General features: G+C 38.6%; 2 protein-coding genes across 2 annotated transcripts in view; both read right to left on the reverse strand.

Annotated features, from left to right (window-relative positions):
- Window positions 1-428: 428 nt before the first annotated feature.
- Window positions 429-5,019, reverse strand: si:ch73-389b16.1. Its single transcript, XM_048199598.1, has 2 exons — window positions 3,220-5,019; window positions 429-1,431 (listed from the first exon to the last, which is right to left on the reverse strand). Exons 1-2 carry the CDS (start codon window positions 3,398-3,400, stop codon window positions 1,214-1,216), a joined length of 399 nt encoding a protein of 132 aa, XP_048055555.1. The 5' UTR covers window positions 3,401-5,019; the 3' UTR covers window positions 429-1,213.
- A 6,866-nt stretch (window positions 5,020-11,885) lies between these two features.
- Window positions 11,886-20,617, reverse strand: part of btbd8 (BTB domain containing 8) — a 39,485-nt gene continuing 30,753 nt past the window's right edge. Inside the window, exons 14-19 of the mRNA XM_048199600.1 lie at window positions 20,166-20,227; window positions 18,760-19,345; window positions 17,830-17,917; window positions 17,600-17,721; window positions 15,699-17,507; window positions 11,886-12,821 (exon numbers count right to left, since the gene is read on the reverse strand). Of these exons, the coding sequence (XP_048055557.1) occupies window positions 12,289-12,821; window positions 15,699-17,507; window positions 17,600-17,721; window positions 17,830-17,917; window positions 18,760-19,345; window positions 20,166-20,227 (3,200 nt within the window). The 3' untranslated portion in view covers window positions 11,886-12,288. The remainder of the gene's footprint in view (window positions 12,822-15,698; window positions 17,508-17,599; window positions 17,722-17,829; window positions 17,918-18,759; window positions 19,346-20,165; window positions 20,228-20,617) is intronic.

The following is a 20,617-nucleotide window of genomic DNA, read 5'->3' on the forward strand; positions in this document are numbered from 1 at the left end:
GGACATGGACAGTATACCATACAAACATTTTCAATGGAGGGACAGAAAGTTCTCGGACTAAATCTAAAATACCTTAAACTGTGTTCCGAAGATGAACGGAGGTCTTACGGGTTTGGAACGACATAAGGGTGAGTCATTAATGACATCATTTTCATTTTTGGGTGAACTAACCCATTTCAACCCAAGGTGAAGTGAGGACAGGTCAGTCGGTGATGTTATATCTCACTACCAAGAGGGGAATGAGGTCATGAAGTATGAGAGAACTTCAGTCAAAGCAGAGGATCTGAAAAGTAGATTTAGGATTGAATCTTATACTAAAGCTCCTCAAAGCAACATGAAAAAGTGATCTTTAGGATATAAGGGGAGGAAATCCACAACTGAAATGGATATAAAGTTTCTGTTTTCTTTTCATAAAGTACAACCTAGAGGACATATCAATATTTTAATGAATAAAATCATAAACACACACAATCTTTAAAGTGTACCTACATTACTGAATTGGTGATTAAAAATAATGTTGAAAAAGCATGTAGGCTACTGTAATATTACAAATCATGTAAAAGTTCACAGGAATAAACCTTATAATTAATAATAAGGCAAAAGCAGCTATGAATATAGGTGACTAAAGCATCCATATCAAGAAATGCTGGACACATTTGACACTTTCCTTATACCACATATAAAGCAACTTAAGACAATGTACACAATCTGTTTTGTCTTACAAAACAAATCCAGTGAAAAAAAAACAAACAAAAAAACACTTGCCTGAAGCCATCACACACACGGTTAATTGTTACCATAACGTGTCAAAAATGACAGGGTGTGAAATTTATTTCACAAGTTAACAGGACATTGAGTGGATGTCTATGTACTTAAATTGTAAATTGTGGTTTAAGGCTACATTTCAGTGAAAACAGGAAATAACAACAGGATGCTACGATACACACACATCAGAGATCTTGGCAACCAAATGAGAGAACTGTGTCTATCTTTGGAGGGTAAACACGCCCTTTAAATAATTGTGGCTTGCTTTAATTATTTACCAGAGATATTACGACAGCATTTGGTTGCACAGGAATGTGTGAGCCAATGTGAAAAATTATGTCATTCTGGATGCGCAGTCAAACAAATATTTCAGATGAACAGTGGTGTCTCAAAGTCTTCACGATGAGCGGTTTGGTAACCCATGACCTGAAGGTGGACAGGTGGTGTCTCACCTCAGGCCTGCAGCAAGTTTTTGCATGGCTGCATCCCGTTCTTCTGATTTCTGCTGTGAGCGTCGCAATATGTTGCGCAGTTCCTCCAGGTGGTCCAGCGTGCCCACGAGCTCACCGCGAACCGTCTTCATCTGACTCTCCAGCAGCTGTGTGCGATGGAGGGAGTTACGACGGTCTCGCTTGCTGCGCTGGACCTTCTGCTCCAGATCAGACACTAAGACCAGAGCAAAAACACTGAATACACATTCATTTGTCAAAATGAAAATCGTGAAATATAGCCTGTATAAGATTTCTGGGAACATTTTCTTACCATTTCCATTAAGTGATGAAAATATTTGTGAATGTTCTCTGAAGATAGCAAGCAACAACAATCCAATACATTCCTGACAGACAAAATCAAGTCCCATCCTACATAATAAGACTATTGCAACTTCTATTTCAAGACAACTTTAAAAAGTTTTTTCGTGGTTATACAGAAATTAATGGAACATTCCATTTTATTATTTTGCAAACATTACGGAGAAAGTTACTTCTACATGATCTCAACATTCTGAAACAAGTAATAGCCTACCATTTTAAAAACGTTAAACGACTGTCCAAAGTTCCATGTTTTTGTGCTACCATTTTGAGAACAATAAAAAAGACCAGATAAGTTTTAACAAACATTCTATTTAAATTACTGGAACAATGTTTGTTCATAACTTTAAACCTTATGAGAATGTTCCCTGTTAGCTGAGTATTAAAAAGAGGGAAATGCAGTGCAAAAAGTTTTTTTTTTTTTTTTGTCTGAGACAGCAGAGAGAAGCTGGTCAAGCAAACGTGCTCTGTAGAGCAGTTTGTCCGGTTAGGGCTACTGTAGAAACATATCGGCGCAAAATGGCGATTTAACGCGTAAGGCGATCAGACAGAAGGGGCTTGCACTGCCTTTTTTTTTTTTCTTTTGATTTTAGAATTATTTTTTTGAGTTGCTCGTCAACCACTGAATCAGCTGTCCTGTCAATGTAGCGCGGGCGCTCTTTGGTTTGCTGTTAAACTGTCATATTATTTACATCTCCGGGTAACCCGCGACAGCCACAACAAGTTTCTCCTCCATCATTGCAGTGTCCAAGCAACTGTAAACTTTCGTCAGCACAACGGAAGGCCTGCCTCTCCATTCATTCGATTGGACAATGGAAAAAAACGCGAATGATGTCGGGCGTTGCTTTTTTTTCAACTTCAGGCGCTCAGAGCGCTCCTGCAAAAACGCGAGGCGCTGCAAGCGGTTAAAACACGGAGCGCCTGGGCCACATAAACAGTGCGCTAAACGCTCACTAATGAAAATGTAGCTAAACGTAGCTATAAATGGCTCATTCTAAGATAATAAAAACATAACGGTTCATTATGTAATGTCTTTATACACCACTGAAAACATAGTTATGTATATTATATTGGTTTGTGCTGTCAATAGATCCTCCTAAAATTTACACATTGCACCTTTAAGAATGTTTAGATATTTCTAGTGGAAAATGATTTTTGTATGTTGTGTATCACTTTGATATATATTTTTTTAATTCATTGCCTATAGATATATCCCAAGAAAATGTTTCTTGTTTTAAGATATTTATACTGTAAAACAAGAAAAAACAAAGTACTTTTTGTAGTTACATTATTTTGACTTAGTAATGCAAGGCTCACATTCACAGGCATTACATTTGAAGATAGTTCGATAACATTTTACAATAAGGTTCATTTGTTAACATTAACTAACCGCAAGCAATACATTTGTTACTGTATTTGTTAATCTTTGTTAACGTTAGTTAAAAATACAGCAGATCATTGTTTGTTCATCTTAGTTGCATTAACTAATGTTAACAAATATAACTCTTAATTTTAATAATGTATTAGGAAATGTTGAAATTAACATTAACAAAGATTAATAAATGCTGTAGAAGTGCAGTTCATTATTAGTTCATGCTAACTAATGAACCTTATTGTAAAGTGTTACAGATAGTTATATACATACCCATAGTGTCACCACAGGCTTTGCTATCTGAATCCGGCTCTGTCTTCTTCTCCAGCAGGCCTTTGGTTTCTTGTAGCATCTTCTCCATATGAGCCAGCTGAGAGGCGTTGGCTCCGCTGGCCCTGCGGATGAGCAACCGTTCTTTCTCTCTCTCACTCAGATCTCTCTTACACTTACTCATCCTCTCTGTTAGTGGCCAGTGTACAAAAGCAGCACACAGTCAAACTCTAGAATGCTAGTATAAAGACTCCAGATGGAATAATTTTTTACCTATACTAAGCCTGATTTCCCTGCTACTTTGTACAAAATAATTCAAGAAAGACAATGATGTTCAACCGAACACCTTGTCATTTTGTTTCCTGTGATAGTTTCCCATTGCATTTTTTTTTCCTAATGCTTGCCTCTTTTCCCAAGTCTTCTGTATCATCCGCAGCAGTTCTGTAACTGAAAGTATTCTCTTTGATAGGAAGGAGAAGATGGTGTTCTTTTATACTTGTTATCGAGAGCAAATTTAGCCTGCAGGCAAACAAACAAAGAGTGAATAGAGAGTCGTGGCAGTCATGAGACCAGCCTGATTCACAGCCTTCAGCAACACGGCCTTTTACACTTCACGCACTGATGGACAATACAACTAGGTATTCTGGGGAACTCAACTTTAAAAACACTTTTGGTCAATGAATGCTCCTGTTAAATATCATTTTTACACAATACCAGAAGGCACTTGCACTGCACTTCTCCATCTACTTTCGAACACATTTCTTCTTCTACAGTTTATTGATCATAAACTCTAGGTAAGTGCTGTCAGATGCAGAACCTGATTTCACCAAGTGCAACATGTTCCTCGATCAACATCTTTGTTGATCTTGGAACAACATTCCAATCAACCATTTAGATTTAAGGGACAAGTTTACAGTTTATGTCAAGTTTAGGCTTAGGGGTTAGGTGCTTCTACATCAGTGTTATATCATTTCCTTCTGATTGAAGGGAGAACTTATATGTAGGGTTACAGTAGGTTTAAGGGTTGGGAATACATTTTTGGACAGGAATGTTGTTCCAGGATCAACAAAATCTTTTTTTAAATCTCTCACATATAGGTTCCCAAGAAAGCTAATCATAATTTAATGAGGATTTTAAAATGTTTACAGTGCAGTTGTGTCTCTCACATAATTTATGAAGATCTGAACACACTTTAGGACTTTAAGACTCTCTCTTCTACCCGATAGCGCCACAGCACAGAGCACAGCAGCTTTCCATGTCAATAAGTACAAAAAATAAATGGTCTTAAGTTGCCATAGGCTATTTATCAAAGAAGCCCTGGCTCTGTCAAGAGTGTTTCCTTCCATGTTCTAGTTCTTACTGAGGACAGTGTAGTCACTTAGTAATGAAACAGTCTTGTGATGAATCACGAACACTGTTGCTATAGCATGTATGGTCAGCAGGAGACAAAGGATGGGTGTCCTCCTCACATGCTGGGACAGGAGTTTCAGTATCTGGGACAGCATGAGCACTTTATTGGCTTAATTATGTTAAGTAACTGGTGAATATTACAGTTTAATAAGTGTAGGATTCAGGGATCTTTAGATTCTGGAGTTCTGCCATACTTTTGTGAATGTAAAATGTAAAAGTTGATGTTAATGTGAATGTAAAGGTTGTGTTTACTTACTGTGGTGTCAGCGTTGTTATTGTTTAGTAAAACTAAAACAATTTTCAGTAATTGAAATAAAGCTGAAATAAAATATAAATATTAGTTGAAAACTTGACAACTAACTGAAATAAATAAGATGAAGAACTAAAATTACTGAAATTAAAACTGAAATAAAATTAGTTAAAGCTATATAGAAACAATATAAATGACAAAAAGCAGAAATCAAAATTACTAAAACAAACTAAAAAAAAAAAAAAAAAACTGATAATATAAAGCCAACAAAATGTGAACAATGTTGGGTTTTACCTGCAACCTCGTTCATTTTAAAACTATATATGTATCCAAAATAAGTTTAAATAAATTATTTATATACAAATAAATGAGTGAAAATAATAATTAAAAAGCAATTTTATTAAACATTTGATATTTAATACTTTTATTAAAACACACACACACATACACACACACACACACACAATATATATATATATTAGGGCTGTCAAATGATTAACATTTTTAATCAAATTAATCAGAATTTTCAGTGGATTAATCAGGATTAATCACTATTTGCAATTACACCTGAATCCTAACCATTTTTTTTTCTGAAATGCATACCAAAAGATAAATAACATAAATAACAGTTAATTTAGTCTTAGTCTTAGTCTTGTGCCAAATGTCCTTGTTAGTTTTAGTCATATTTAGTCATTCACATATCTTTTTTTGTTAGTTTCTTGATAACAGACCGCTGCTAACTATAACACACCGTCGCCACGAAAAACAGAGCGTTGCCATGAACACAGGATTCTAACCGTAGAGACGGAGCGCACTATTTTCTTTAGCGGAAGCAATACAATCGTTTTTAAATCAAACTCCTTTTTAAATCATAATTTTGTGTCAAATTATTGATTTATTTGGTAGGTAGCAATGTAATAAGCGGGATCCGAACTCGTTCTGAATATTTTAAAGGTGTAACAGCTGATGAAAAAGCAGAGACGATTGTAGACGAAAATTAAGAGAGATTTTATCTTAGTTTTTATTTTATGCAAAACATTTTCGTCTCGTCTTTTTTCGTCAAATTCATGTTAATTTAGTCTTAGTGAGCGTTTTTGGACAGTGGTGCAGTCTTGCCATCGTCTCGTTTTAGTCATGGAAAAAAAGGTCGTTGACGAACATATTTCGTCTTGTCTGACGAAATAAACACTCGACTTGGTTTAATTCATTCCAGAAAATAATCAAAGCAATGTTATTTGATAAGTTACAGACTGATTTACCTGCATGGGTAGGATTTACCATACAAGCTTGAACAGCTCCGGTGAAATTGAAACTCCTTGTTACAAATCTTGCAAATAACCTTGTACTTGTTAACTGTACCATCATCATTCTTTTTATATTTGAATCCACTTCCCTGACTTTCCTGACCTGAATAATTTGTCACACTGCGCATGCGTGAAATGCGTTAAAAAAATTGACGTAATTAACAACAAACAACTAATTAACGTCGTTAACGCGCTATTTTTGACAGCCCTATATATATATATATACAGTCAAACCAAAAATTATTCTGACATTTTTGATACCCAAAAACTCTTCATAATGTGGACTACCAGTAAAATTGATAAAAATTTGGAACCAAAAATTATTCAGACACTTTGACCTGACCATGTTTTGCTTAAGTGTTATCTGACATAATTAAGATTCATTTTTTCTGACACATTTGTCATATTTTATTACCATTAGTGAATAAACTGTAGGCCTATTAATGAATGAAATGTTCAAGGTGTCTGAATAAATTTTGGTTTGACTGTGTGTGTGTGTGTTTAAAATATACACATATAAAATAGTCAAATTATTTCAGGCCTGCCAGAACTGTGGGTTATTCTAAGTTTCTGTTTCTAATATGAACTGCAATTGTGTATGTGTGTATGTGGGCTTTGTCACACCAACTGAACCCACACTTGACTTTATATCTGAACACTGGGAGTATTGTCCCATCACCAATAAGATCTACTGATTAAAGGAAAATAGGCAAATTTAGACTCAGGGCCTCAGGCGTGTGCTTCAGTGTAAAAAGCTTCCTTTATTTGCTTTGATATTGTCATATCAAGTTATAGTTAAAAGTAGCTTGACATACAAGGCAAAACATTTTGAGGTGTTGTAAACACATAGAAAAAGAAATAGATGAAAAAAAAAAAAGTTTAAGGCAAATATATCATCTTGGAGTTTTACATTAACACTGACCAATCTAAACTGTCATTTGTCCAAAATATTAAAGTCTCTCCACCTAACACACTTAGTAATTTCTCATTCTTGTCAATATCACAGCTGAAAAGTGAAATGATTTTTTGAAAGAACTTGGATGCTTTATGGGCTGGTTTATTATTATGGCATTTTCTGAACTTTCTAAAGGAAAGTGACTATTTCTCTCACAGGAAATGAGGAATAAATAAGGATGTCCACTTTATTCTTCTTCAGCTGCAGCTGCTGCAGGCCCAACCTTCGCTACATCTTCATTCCATCTGCTTCAGACTAAATTCCTCCCGACAGTGAAACTTTAGAAACTTCACTTGCAATTAAAAAGACAAATGAGTTTAGCTGAACGGCAGCGGGTGTCATAATTCTAAAGAGGATTACTGTGTTTTATAAGAGAACGGATGAGATGGAGATTAAGTAACTTGCACCATCAGCCTCCTCAGTTGCTCGAAGTTGCGGTTGCTAATGGGCTGTGTCTCATTATCATATTAGGGAGGTGTCATTACATTACATTACATTAGTGTAAGTTCTTCCAAGGGAAAATAATAAATAAAAAGTTTGAGTGACACTTATAATTCTATTATACAATCAGTGGTATGAACATCCAGTTTTTACACTCAATCCACTAATAATAATCTCTGCTTTTCCCATCAAAAGCATTTTTTAACATTGGATATTCTTCTAAAAAGTACCTTGCAAAATTACATGGGAAGGTCTCCATGGATCTCCTAACATAATAACTTTGTTTTGAGTCATTACAGATTTTGGTTAAGCACAAGTATTTTTACCATTACCAGAGCATTTTTCTCTGCCATTCTTGTGGTCATCCTCTTGAACTGTCAGTATATCTCCACTAGGTGGAGACAAAGATAGATAAGACCACCACAAGCATATCAGAGGGTAATTTTAATGTTAATTATAAATGAACCCATTTAAATCATTAAATGTTTGAAATTATACTATACTATAATATAATATCCTCCGCCAATTGAAACAGTGAATAAGAAATAAATAAGAATGCCAGCATTATAGTTTTCTGCAGGCATTTTAGACCTTTTCAGTGTAGGTTTGTCAGGATTTGCCTGAACCTGGTCCAGTTTCTCCAGCAGTGTTTGGCTTTGAATCAAATGTATGTACATCCAGACAAAAGCACATTAACACAAATTCGTTAGGAGACATTCCAGGAACTCTCACTCTTCTTGTCACGCTGACCTGATTATGTTGTAATTATCTGTGTAGTCGCAGAACCTGTTTGATGTTTTGTTTATTGTCACCCTGGCCCAGATTTTTAGCTGACGTGGTCTGGCACCTCCTTTCTGTAACAAATGAAGTGAATAAGAATTGCACACTTTCCCACACTCATTTCAGTGAACTTAAATATTACGTAAAAAGGATATCTATTCAAAAAGCTTTGGAGCTGTTTATATGGGGGGAAGTTTACAATACTGTACACCTCTTGGAGCAGCAGCATTTTATGGATGGCCTGCTCTGCTCTTAAGTGCTTGCTTATTGTATTCTTCTAAATACACTTTTACTTTTCCTCTGCAAGAACACGGAATGATTTTCCCTTCAGCGCTTCATCTATCACACTCAGCTAATCTAAGCAGTGGAGAACAGACTCATTTATAGCATGGGCAACTTTTTTGTCCTCCAAGTCCACAGTGTCCTGATTTAACTGTCCAAGAGATACAGAAATACACAGGCCTTAAATGCTATTTTCATGTTTGAAGTGATAAGGTATGGTTTTGAAGCATTTTTAGATGAAGGTCTTTGTAATGGTCATGTAAGTGTAGCACAATCGAAATGTCAGTTACTTTTGTTAGTCAAATCCAAATCATCTAGCTAGGCTGTTTTATGTCCTGCTTTTATTTGATGTCACAAAAAAATGAAACTGCAGATTTATTTCCAACTCTTTCAAATAAAGGTGATACAATTTATTTTTGATTTAATAAATTGGGTAGTAATAATATATAAAAACAAAATGGGTTAAGCAATAAGGTACGAGAAGCTGTGCTGTATATCGTGAATAAGTCACCTTCAGCTGTGACTTATTCACGATACAGCACTAGCCTCGAGTATCTTATTGATTTTATAAAACGGTTACCACACAATACAAATATTAAAGCCAAAAATATGTATCAATGCAACTCTCATGAAGTAAACTTTCACTAAAGCCTTTTCCTGCCGGAAAAAAAATAGTCCCTGACCGTGAACAGCAACAAAAGTTACATTATTATGCCATTAGATGGCGGCAAAGACTGAGTGTGTCAGTCAGTAGCCAAGACTTTTACATTGAAAAGAATGAATTGTTGTGAACACGGAACTAGAAGCAACTGACAAATGCTTTGACCAGCGCTGTCAGTCACGGGAAAACCCCTTAAATGTTAAAAGGACAAGATGATACATCAGAAATTTAAACAGATTTTTTATTATGAACATAGGACTTACCTGAAGGAAAATGCTAAATCTGAATGCAGGTAATAAACTCGCTCACTCAATCTTTTTCTCACAACACTCTTCTACATAATAGGCGAGAGAGAGCAAGCGCATATCCTGCCTGAAGAAATCCGTGGCAGCTGCCAGAAAAAATCCGTGGCAGCTGCCACCAACTCTGCGGATTTCTTCAGGCAGCTGCCACGGTCTTTCTAGGAGTTTCACGATGTTGCTGCTGTTTGCGGTTTGTATAGACAAAACAGCGTATGAGTATTGGAGGGCTTTAGTTTTGGAATTCAGCAGCACACAGTGTCAGGCTTTGAGGTGTGCTGGAGGTCGTTTTGTAGGGCTCTGGCAGTGCTCATCCTGTTCCTCCTTGCACAAAGGAGCAGATACTGGTCCTGCTGATGGGTTAAGGACCTTCCATGCCCCTGTCCAGCTCTCCTAACTGCCGATGCCACCGGAAGTGACGCTGCGACCTGCCGCTGCCAGAGGGAGCGCCAGGCCCTGCTGGAATAGGCTACAGAAAGATTCAATGAACAATATCAATTGAGAACAGTTACGTTGCTAAGAGTGGTTGCTAAGGGTGTTGTGTAGTGATACACAGAACCGTTGGGTGAAGCGGTTGTAGCGGTGTTTTATAGAGTGCCCCAGGGATGACGCGTTTTTGTAGGCCAACCCGGAAGTTAGCGGCGCACGGGTTCCCTCGGTTGAAAGCCTATGCATTTTTCCCATAGACTTTTGGAAAATCGCAGAAAATAAGCTCTGTGCTTAACAAAGGGTTATGACACTTACACGTTTTGTCTGTCAATATAATCTTTACAAGTGAACACAACATTTATAGATTTTGAAGCCTAAATAAAGTCGTCAGATATAAAAGGCTAACATTAGGCTATAAACGGACTACAGCACACCATGGTCGCGGATCAACGTCGTCACCACCAAGCTTCCTCAAACTGTATTTAAAAAACAACTTTATTTACAAACATGCTCGCTGATTATGATATGCACTGTGTATGAATACTTATCCACTTTTTCATGAGAAATGCTGTCCAAATGTCCTGTTTTTAATGATGACGTCTAAAGTCCCCGCCAAAGGAAGTAGTCCCTTTTAGCAATTTGTTAACAACCGTCGATTTTAAGACACAGTAAAAGTTTAAAAAAATCACAAGTGGGTTATAACTGGTGTGTTTTATATCATAGATCAAAATGTGAAAGTATTTAGAGGCTTTATTAACCACAGACCTTATTTCAGGCGATTTAGCAAAAACCCATTCAAAAAACCCATAGACTTTATGGCGTTGGAACCGGAAGTCCAGAAATGCTAACTCGCTTCCGGGTTTTGCCTACAAAAATGCGTCATCCCTGAGGCACTCTTGTGAATAAAACACAGCATTTGACCAATCAGAATCAAGGACAGGAACTAACCGTTTATACATTATAAAACGGATAGTTCCGGCCCTTGATTCTGATTGGTTGAGCCACTTTCAAAGCTGTTGTAAAATTCCCAAAAACATACAGCATGTATCGCTGCGCCACTGAGTGTCTTAGCAACCACTCTTAGCAACGTAAACATATGTTTGTTCTCTATTGATTTTGTTCACTGAAGCTTAGAAGAGTATTGTAAGAGAGATATCGAGTGACCGAGTGTATCTGCATTCAGATTTAGCATTTTCCTTCAGGTCAGTCCTATGTTCATAATAAAAAATCCATTTGAATGTACGCTGCGATCTTGTCCTTGTAACATTTAATGGGATTTCCCGTGCGCTGCTGACACTGACAGCGCTGGTCAAAGCATTTGTCATTTGCGTCTGTGTAATAAATGCAACTTCTGTTGCTGTTCACGGTCAGGGACTATTTTTTCTAGCGGAAGGAAGGCTTTTAATGATTTTACTTCATGAAAGTTGCATTGATACATATTTTTTGGCTTTAATATTTGTATTGTGTGGTAACTGTTTTATAAAAGCAATAATCCCCGTGAAGCTTTGGTTTACAGTGAAGTTATAACAGCTAAGGGGGTTTTAGGGTAACAACGCCCCTTAACTGTTATAAATTCACTGTAAACCATGGCTTCTTGGGACTTATTGCTTTATTAAACCATATAACCCATAACACAAAATATCATTGCCATACTCTTTTTATGATTGGATATAATAATTGGATATAATTGTGTAATTACAGCTTTTAATGTGTTTTTGCAATATTATTTGCAAAAAAAAAAAAAAAAAAAAGTTATTATTTGAATAGACGAAATTACTGATTTATATTCAAAAAGATATAGGCAGAAATTTTTAAAAATGCATCATTCTATTACCTTTAAAAGAAAACAGCAACAAAATTCAAACATCACGGCTTTTATTGTTTTAAATACAACAAATGTAAACCAGAACCACTTACATACTCTCTAAACTCATTTTAGAAGCGTCATCATTCAGAGACAAAAAGAGCAACAAGAAAATGCATTTTTGGTATTCTACAAAGATTCAAGCAACACCCATCAAGTAAACAGTATAACTTAGAAAATTGCCCACATGCAAAATAACTGCACTGAGGTCATTATTCCACTCCTTCATATAGTACCTGTACAATGAGTACAAATTGACATGTAACTTCGCTCCACTTAAGCTGCAACTGGTCTGTATTTCTCCCCGAAACAAATAAGAAGCACGGAAAGGAGGAAACGATGCAGTAATCCAAATAGTCCTATCAAAACAGTGGCTGTATTCAAGTCCAGGACGCCATCAGTGATGTGTTTCCAGCTCCACGATGGTCCACTCGCCCTGTGGAGAGGCAGCATCCTCAGGGGAGAAGCTGGTCACAGTGATGCTGGTGGTGGAGTCCTCCAGTGGAGAAATAAGCTCAGCCCAGCGCTTAAATGTGTCCTTTTCATGATACAAGTAGTCCTGTTCATTCAAGCAGTCTCGAGACAAGGACAGTGTCTGCTTGATAAGGTACTGTGCAAGGTTTAAATCCTCTGGGACTGAGTTTATGATGCCCAGATTGGACTCTTGGTCAGACAGTAGCTGTCGAAGCAGACTCCAGTCTTTCTCTGCAAATTTACTGTCTCCATTGCCCACTTCCTCTTTAACATCCCCTGTCTCTACTCCTTTACCATCCCAATGTGACTCCTGTTGGGGATCATTGCTCCTGTCTGCATCCATGCTTTGTTCGAGGGCTTCTCCCAGGTCCATCTCGTAAATGGGGGACAGGGCTTTAGACGACCGCCGGTCATGTGTGCAGGTTTGATCCAATGTGTCACAACCATCAATGTCCCCTAAAAATAATTGACAATACTGCACAATGACCAAGTGTTTTATCCGTATGTGGGCTTTTTTTTTAAAAAAAAAAAGAAAAAGAAAAAAAAAAAGCAGGAATTTTCTTGAAGACATGCGTTGTATCTAGCTTCACATGATGAACAGAATCACCCCTAGTGCAACTGTGTCCTCCATGATGCAGTTAAGACAAGCTTGAAATACGAATCCTTTTAAAGACTAAATAGATGAAAAAAATATATTCTGTCTTAGGCAGTAATCACTTTTTATTGTCATTAATCAAGATTTGATTAAATGACACATGCATTACAATTAAGCAGATGTGCAAATCCAAAGTTTTCCATGGAGCAACGCTTGACTTTCCATGAAGTTTCCATGTTATCCATGGAACAACTTCTGAATTTAGGATAAGGATGGACAGCTGCCATAAAGGTGATGCACAGAGGAAAATCTACACTGAATGTGTCTCTTTTGTTCACAAGTGCTATAACAGTAAAAGGCATGTTTTTGCCAGCCGCTGTATCTCCAGTATAACTTATGTTTTATTCACACACAAAAGATATGAATTCTCTAGTTCTGATCAAACTGAGCATTTTTTTCTCTTAAATATACACACTGAAATGTAAGCAAGCACTAGAGCTTTTCAGTTCATTTCTTATGTTTTAACTTAAAGCTACACTGAAAATATGAGGGACATGCTGGCAAATAAGTGCTTATTGCTTTACTTGGCAAACTCAAGATATGCTTCTTGTAAAGATAAAACTCGAGCAAAACCATTAACAGTGATTGGAATCATGATACAAGTGTGAAAAAAGAGAGACACAAGGAGGACCTTGGAGATTTTTTTCTAGAAACATACAGAAAAAAACTACTACTTCTACAGAAATACATTGAATAAAATGAAATCTATAATGTAAAAATCTAGAGTTGAGAAAATGGTTACCTATACAGAACTACAAATGGTGTGATATATTGTGAATGAGAAATAAAAGAAAAAACAAACACGCAAGGATGGATACAAACATAGATGGGATTTCATAAATTAATAAAATCAATAACAAAGCCTAGTATTAGCATGCAAGATTCCCTGGTTTGGATGACTAAACAGATAGTCTTGAAAAGACAACACTCAACATCAATACTGAGTATAAGAAAAAAATCTATATCTAACACATTCAAAGCATCGTGGCCTCTGTATAAGGTGTGGTCCTTTATGTGCAGTATTAAAAGGAAGCTTAGCTCACTGTATGTTTGTGCATATATATGTATATAGTTGAAGGCCAAGTCACATGGTGCTTGTCTTTTGCATAAAGATCTCTTATGGAAAAGTCAATATATAAAGGACTTGGCCTGAGAGGAAGAAGCTTACTGTTCAGTATGGATATTGACAAACAAACAAAAATTTTGTCTATATATTAAGTGTTCTAGTACAGTGCTTCCCAACCCTGTTCCTGGAGGCACACCAACAGTACATGTTTTGGATGTCTCCCTAAAGCCAAGTTCAGACTGCACGATTTTAGCCACGATTTTGCCTCGCCGACAGGTTTTGAGAAATCGCCGACAAATGCCCGAAATCACAGGCAAATCGGTGCTCGTTCACGCGAGTGACAATCACGCAGTGTGAATGAGCAAAGACGCGATCTGAGAGAATCGCCGACGAGTCGCCGACGCCCGTGAGATATTTGGCATGCTAAATATCTGGACCTGTCGGCGATTCAAACTCCTGCTGTGTGAAAAGTGTTCTGACTGAAAACTACATCGGCGATGACCGACAGCCAATGAGAGAGCAAGATACAGAGCAGCGGGGAATTCGGGGAGGAGTTATAGACCACAACATCAGCCAGCATGGCTTCATTCACATAAACATTACAATTCTATCAAACGGAAACAAAACACAAACATTTGCTTGGCCATCCACAACAGCAGCACATTGAAAAGTTAAGTATTTACCTCCAACTCTCGTTGCAGAACACACAATCCACAGTCTACCCAACCATTTCCTGCTCCATATTTTTCTTTTCTTTTTCTTATATTCGCTGCAAATCAGCGCACAGGCAACTCGTATTGCAAGCTTCTTGCGGACTACCGTTTTTAATAATAATAATAACTCCGGTCCTGCACGCGTGATATCGCGTTGTTTCCTTGTCACATCTTGCGTGTGTTTGGTTGTGAAACGTAGTTTGCGTGCCAGACAGAGTTGTCGGCGATTCTTCCTATTGTAAAGTCATGCAGTGTGAAACCCTCTGTCGCCGATCCATCGTGCAGTTTGAACACAGCAGCGACTGAATGCTGGCCAAGATAGTCATGCAGTGTGAAAAGAACAGTGACCCGACTACTTTGAAAATCGTGCAGTCTGAACTCGGCTTTATCTGATCCATATATTTCTAGTCTTGGAGTTTCTACTAACGAGCTGATGAGTTGAATCAGGTGTGTTTGATTAGGAAGAGTTGGAAAATGCATAGTGTTGGTGTGCCTCCAGGAACAGGGTTGGGAAACACTGCTCTAGTACAACTGAGATTGCCCAGCCATACCACATAACAGATGGCCTGACTCAGCATACTACACCACACACATATAGATATTTTACTGTAAAAATTAAGCTTGTAAACTTGTTTGCTGAGTTACTATAGCGCCTCAGAGAAGGCAGTTTAGTTGTGTATATAACTATTTATTAGCAAACAACAGACATTTAAAGAAGAGGATTAAATGAAGGGGAAAAAGAGGCAGTAGTGTGCTACTATCTAAATCAATGAAATCAGGATTTACCCCATTGAAAAAGAATTGTCTGAACATTTGAGTTGAATGTGTCAGGATGGGAAACTGAGTGGATATTTCTGAGACTGCAGTCAGGGGGGATGGGCTCTAACATTATACATTACCTGCTGGAGAGTGTGCAGGTGAGCTCGCATTCAGCTGCGGCTCAGGTAAGTCTAGCCGCAGGTCAGCTTTCCTGCTGTCTATATGTTTGGCCTGGAGATTGCCATACTGTTCTGTCAGCCGGAGGTCCAGGTGACTAGGGCGCTCCTGAGCAGGAACGTCACTGGTGTTTTTGTCTTGCACAGGGGCATCTGATTGATTATATGCACAATACTCCTGTGGAGATCCCTGGACCTCTGTCAGGAATACTGCAGGTTTGGGCTCCCGTTCATTTTCTTGGTGGTTAGAGATATGGTTTCCCCTCACTGTGCTTGTGGATTGTTGGGAGCAGCAGTCTATCTGAGAATTTTGAGGTTCACTGTCGAAGACATCACCTGACTGGTGTGTCGGAGTCTGGGCGCTTCCTTCTTCGCATCCAAGCTCCTCACACTCATCCACCGAGAGCAAAACAGAGCGACGGAAGTTAGAAGCTGACTGGTACTCTGCTTGCTCATTCTCTTGGTCTGCAGGGTCTTCAAATGCAAGGTTGACAATACCTTGGAATTGTGGAGGTGGCTCGTTAAGTGGGGGAGCCATTCCTCTTGGTAGCACCTCAACTTCTGATCTTTCATCTTCAGTCTCTTCCTCTTCTTCCTCCTCCTCCTCTTCTTCCTCAGTGGAGAAAAGTTGGTGGTCCTGTACACTCTTCAAGTTTTTAAATGCGGAATCCATTTCACAAGGTTCCTCCTCCACTGGCACTTCATCCTTTCTAATCCACGATCGTGGTCTTTGACACCCTACCTCTTCTTCACTTGTAGTCTCAGCCTCCCGTCCTCTGAGCCGTACCTCCACACGTAGTCCAGCCCCGCTCTCATACATCTTGAGCTCCTCAGGTGTGCTGGTGTCACTGCTGCTGCGGCCCAGAAAGTCAGGGCAACGCATGGTCCCACACTTTGAAATGCCACGCTCATGAGAGCAACAGTCGTCATCCTGTGAGCCTCCAGCATCATAATCCTCCGACCGTGGCTTTATGTCATCAGAAGAAGTAGTGGCACTGCCAGTCTCTGACTCTGGGCTAACTTGGGGATGAAGCCCATTCCACGAGTCCTCTAGGGGTGTCTCAATGCTCCCTTGACTGCAAGGTGTATCAGGAGGGAGATCTGAGTCCTTTGAGGAGTTGGCATGGTCTGTGACCAATGTGCTCCCTCTCACCTCATTCTGTCCAGAAGTAGAAGTATGCATGTCCGGAGCTACTGACTGAGTCTTCACCTCTGTGCTACGTAATTTACTTACTGGATCACTGCTTTTCTCCATATCATGAATCTTAGTGGAAGGTGCTGATATACCCTTGGGAACCACTTCTGGCTGGTCTAGTGTAGGCGGGCTTACTAGTGAATGCTGCTCCAGGGACACAGGAACTTTGGAACTCTCTAGACAAGATGCAACCACTTCCTTGCTTCTTGTCTTACCTTCGGTAGAAGCTGGATTTTGCTGAGTGACCTTTTTTAAGTGTTTGGGGCTACATATTGAATCTTTTACAGCAGTGCCTGGTTTTTTAGAGCCAACAGGAGTTGAGTTTTTGACTGCCCCTGAGGATTTTAGAGATGATTTTGCTGGAAGTGTTTCTGGAGCCTTCTGTTTAGGTCCTGTTTTGTTTGGGGCAGTAAGTGACTGCTTAGAGGAAGACGTGGAAGCTTTGACGCTCGGCTTTGACTCAGAAATGGCCTTTGTTGTCTTCTTAATAGTTGAAGGTTTGGATATATCTTTCTCTACCTCTTTTCTAGGGGAGGCAGGCTTTTTTGAGCTAAGGGCTGAGCCAGGTCTAGACGAAGCTGTTTAAAAGAGGAAACAGAAAAAACTTAAACTCATTACTGTTAATAACAGTTTACCATTATATCCATTCTGAAGCCTGACTGTTTCTTACCATGGTTCTCTGAAAGGCCTGACACAGTGCTCTTGCTCTTTGGATCAGAGCGGGATGCAGGAATTACAGGTACTGCACGGCTAGTTGTGGTAGGTTTAGTCTTGCTTGACTTATTAGTGGGGCTGTAGCAACACAATAAAAGACCAAAGATTGACTATCAACTGGAAGAAAGTAGAGATAGTAAAAAAGTGTGAGGATCACAGGCTGGTTGCATTCATACAACAACTCACCTGCTAGTCTTTTCAGTGTCTGGCTTTTGGGCAGGTTTGGTCAAAGGAGATTTTGTTGTTGCCTTGGCTTGAAGTTTTGACCTGAGACCTACAATGTAAAAGGATTATTCAGTCTTTATAACAACAGCAAAAACAATTTTAAAACAACAACAACAAAAAACAATTCCAAGTAAATCATATAAAACATTTGTGTGTATGTTGTAATGTATAGTTTACTTATCTAATTAAACAGATCATTATTCATCACAATCCTGTTCTCAACATGGTCTACTCAAGAAAATGTATTAAGTTGTGATATTTGTAGTACCTCGTAGTAAACTGATATATCCTGCAGCATCTCTGTGCTATCTAAACCTACCTGCCTTAAGAACTGTGAGCAAGGTAACAGGCATGTACAATTTTAGAAGTGCTAAGCAGCTTAATGACAAGCTAACTCTGGCATACCCCGCTAAAACCTACTCTGCTGAGCACAGACTCTGACACAGAGAAGTCAGTACCAGGCAAACACCAGCTAATGAGCAAGGAAAAGTGGAGAGATACCTATATTTTTACCTCTGGATTTCAAGATTCTCTATCCTTCCTTTCCCGTTCTATTTTTCGAACTTTTATTAAAACTCAGAGGCACACATACATACTGTAGCTTTTATTTAAGGAGACAGAAGAGTAAACAATAGGGGGTAATCTCCAATATCAGGGGCTAATCTGAGAACTAAGGATAGCTTCTTGACTTCCATGGACCTAAAGCTCTGTCTTGCTAATTATAGAGCTGTTTTCAGGTCTGATTTTCTGCTCAGACAGTTTTACTAGCTCTGGCTTTGCTGGAAGCCTCCGCTCTTCACTTTAAAACAAGGGACTAGCTTCGAGAAGAAGTAGAGTATCATTAAGTGATATGTGTGGTGTGAAGATAATGATCAATCTAGGTAAATTCACCTGTTGGTGTACTGTGGCCATTGTTGCGTGGACTCCCAGTGCTGTTGTCTGGTGAGGTGCTGCCAGAGTTAGATAGAGTATTCTGAGCATTGCTGGCTGATTCCTGAGGCAGATCTTTCCCTGACATTGTGTTCTTCAGCACTTTTCCTCCTTTGGCCTGGCCTGTTGAGAGATCAGACCCAGCCGAGGAAGACTTTGGCCTTGCTCCTGGGTTTGGCTTCCTGTCCAGCACCGTCTTCCCTGTAGGTGAACCACGGGCACCTGAAGTGGTGGAATTCTCCCATGGAGCACCACCAGCAGTGCCATTCAACACTGGTTTAACAGTAGATGTAGTCTTGGTTTTAGCTGGCGTGAGAGTTGGCTTAACTTTATCATTCTTGCTTCTAAGAGAGGTGTTGTTACTAGATTTTGTTTTCCCAGAAGGAACCGTATGAGCTGTTGGCCCTAGAGCATCAGACTTCATGGTGCCTGATGCTGCAGCTACAGATCTTGCAGGGGAAGCACGTAGACCCTGTGATACCTTAATGGGACGATGAGTAGGGCTATCACATGGAGATGAAGTGCCCGAGAGGCATTTTGTAGGTTTCTGTTGCAGTGAGAGATACGGAAAGAGAATGATTATGTCGGCTTTGCACAATATTAATCAGATCAGCAACCCATTTGACTGTAATCTCAGACATAAGAACAAAGCACTATACCATGATTTTTGGATTAAAGGCTAAAAAGCATATTCTTGCAAGTCAAAGAAAATCATGACTGAAGGACAGCTGTTTCCTTAGCCCAAGGTCTTTGTATCCATCTCACTTAGGTCATGCATATAGTTTTTTATTTATTTATTGCTCAATAATAAGACTAAAAAAATTAAACAGGTATTCACCTCCTCTTTAAGAAAATAATTCTCACAGGTAATCCAACTGTTATCAGGATGAGTAATTCTGCAGCACACATTCCCTGAATCATCCTTAAGATTGCTGTGACAAAATAGCACTCATCTAACACCCATTTAATGTCAGTTCAGTCAGCTTGTCTTTCAGTAAAAGAAAACATTACAAAATCAGAACTCACAGCAGAGCCTATGGTAGTAAGTCACATTATTTCAAGTGGTCAATATAAAGTGGATATTGGTTTTTTAATGGCTGATGCTGACACACATATCTAGAAAGCAGATTGGCTGAAATAATGCAAATTATTACACCATACAATTTAATGGAAGCAAAAAGGATTGTTAAATTTACAGTAAAAATAACTTTTATTTTTATATATATTTACTCATTTCTATATATCAGTTGATGCAGACAATAAAAATGATCAAATATTGCTGATTAATCAACCTGGTCCAATTTATCTCTCTTTAGTCTAACATTTCTCACATTTTTATCAAAATAAGTAAAATAATTAAAGATTACCTGAGAGCTGGTGAGCACAGGTTTTTTTCCAAGCTGTCTGCAGTCTCCTTTATCAAGAGCAGCTGAGAGGGTTGGTGGAGGGAGGAAAAAAATAAAAAAATAATTTTAGATTACAGACAGCTTCCGTTTAATTAGAACATCCACTCCTGCATAATCAACATTTGCCAAACATTTCCTCAATCAGACACGGACATACTTGCACACTTACAATCAGTCACAACCCCAATCAGTAAAAGTGGCTGTGCAGATCTGCAGAGAGCCACTGATTTCCTACTCCTTCATCTCAGATAGAGACAGCACAGATCTAGCCTTTGATCACCTCACGGCTTATCTAAAGCATCCTTAATATCATCATAAAAAAATGAAAGATCTAGGCTTTCTTCCCAGCAATACAACTGAGCTCTGATTTCACTGCTGTCGCACCAGAAAACAATCCAAATCATGGATCAAAT

The sequence above is a fragment of the Megalobrama amblycephala genome, linkage group LG8 (assembly GCF_018812025.1).
Source record: "Megalobrama amblycephala isolate DHTTF-2021 linkage group LG8, ASM1881202v1, whole genome shotgun sequence".
NCBI lineage: Eukaryota > Metazoa > Chordata > Actinopteri > Cypriniformes > Xenocyprididae > Megalobrama > Megalobrama amblycephala.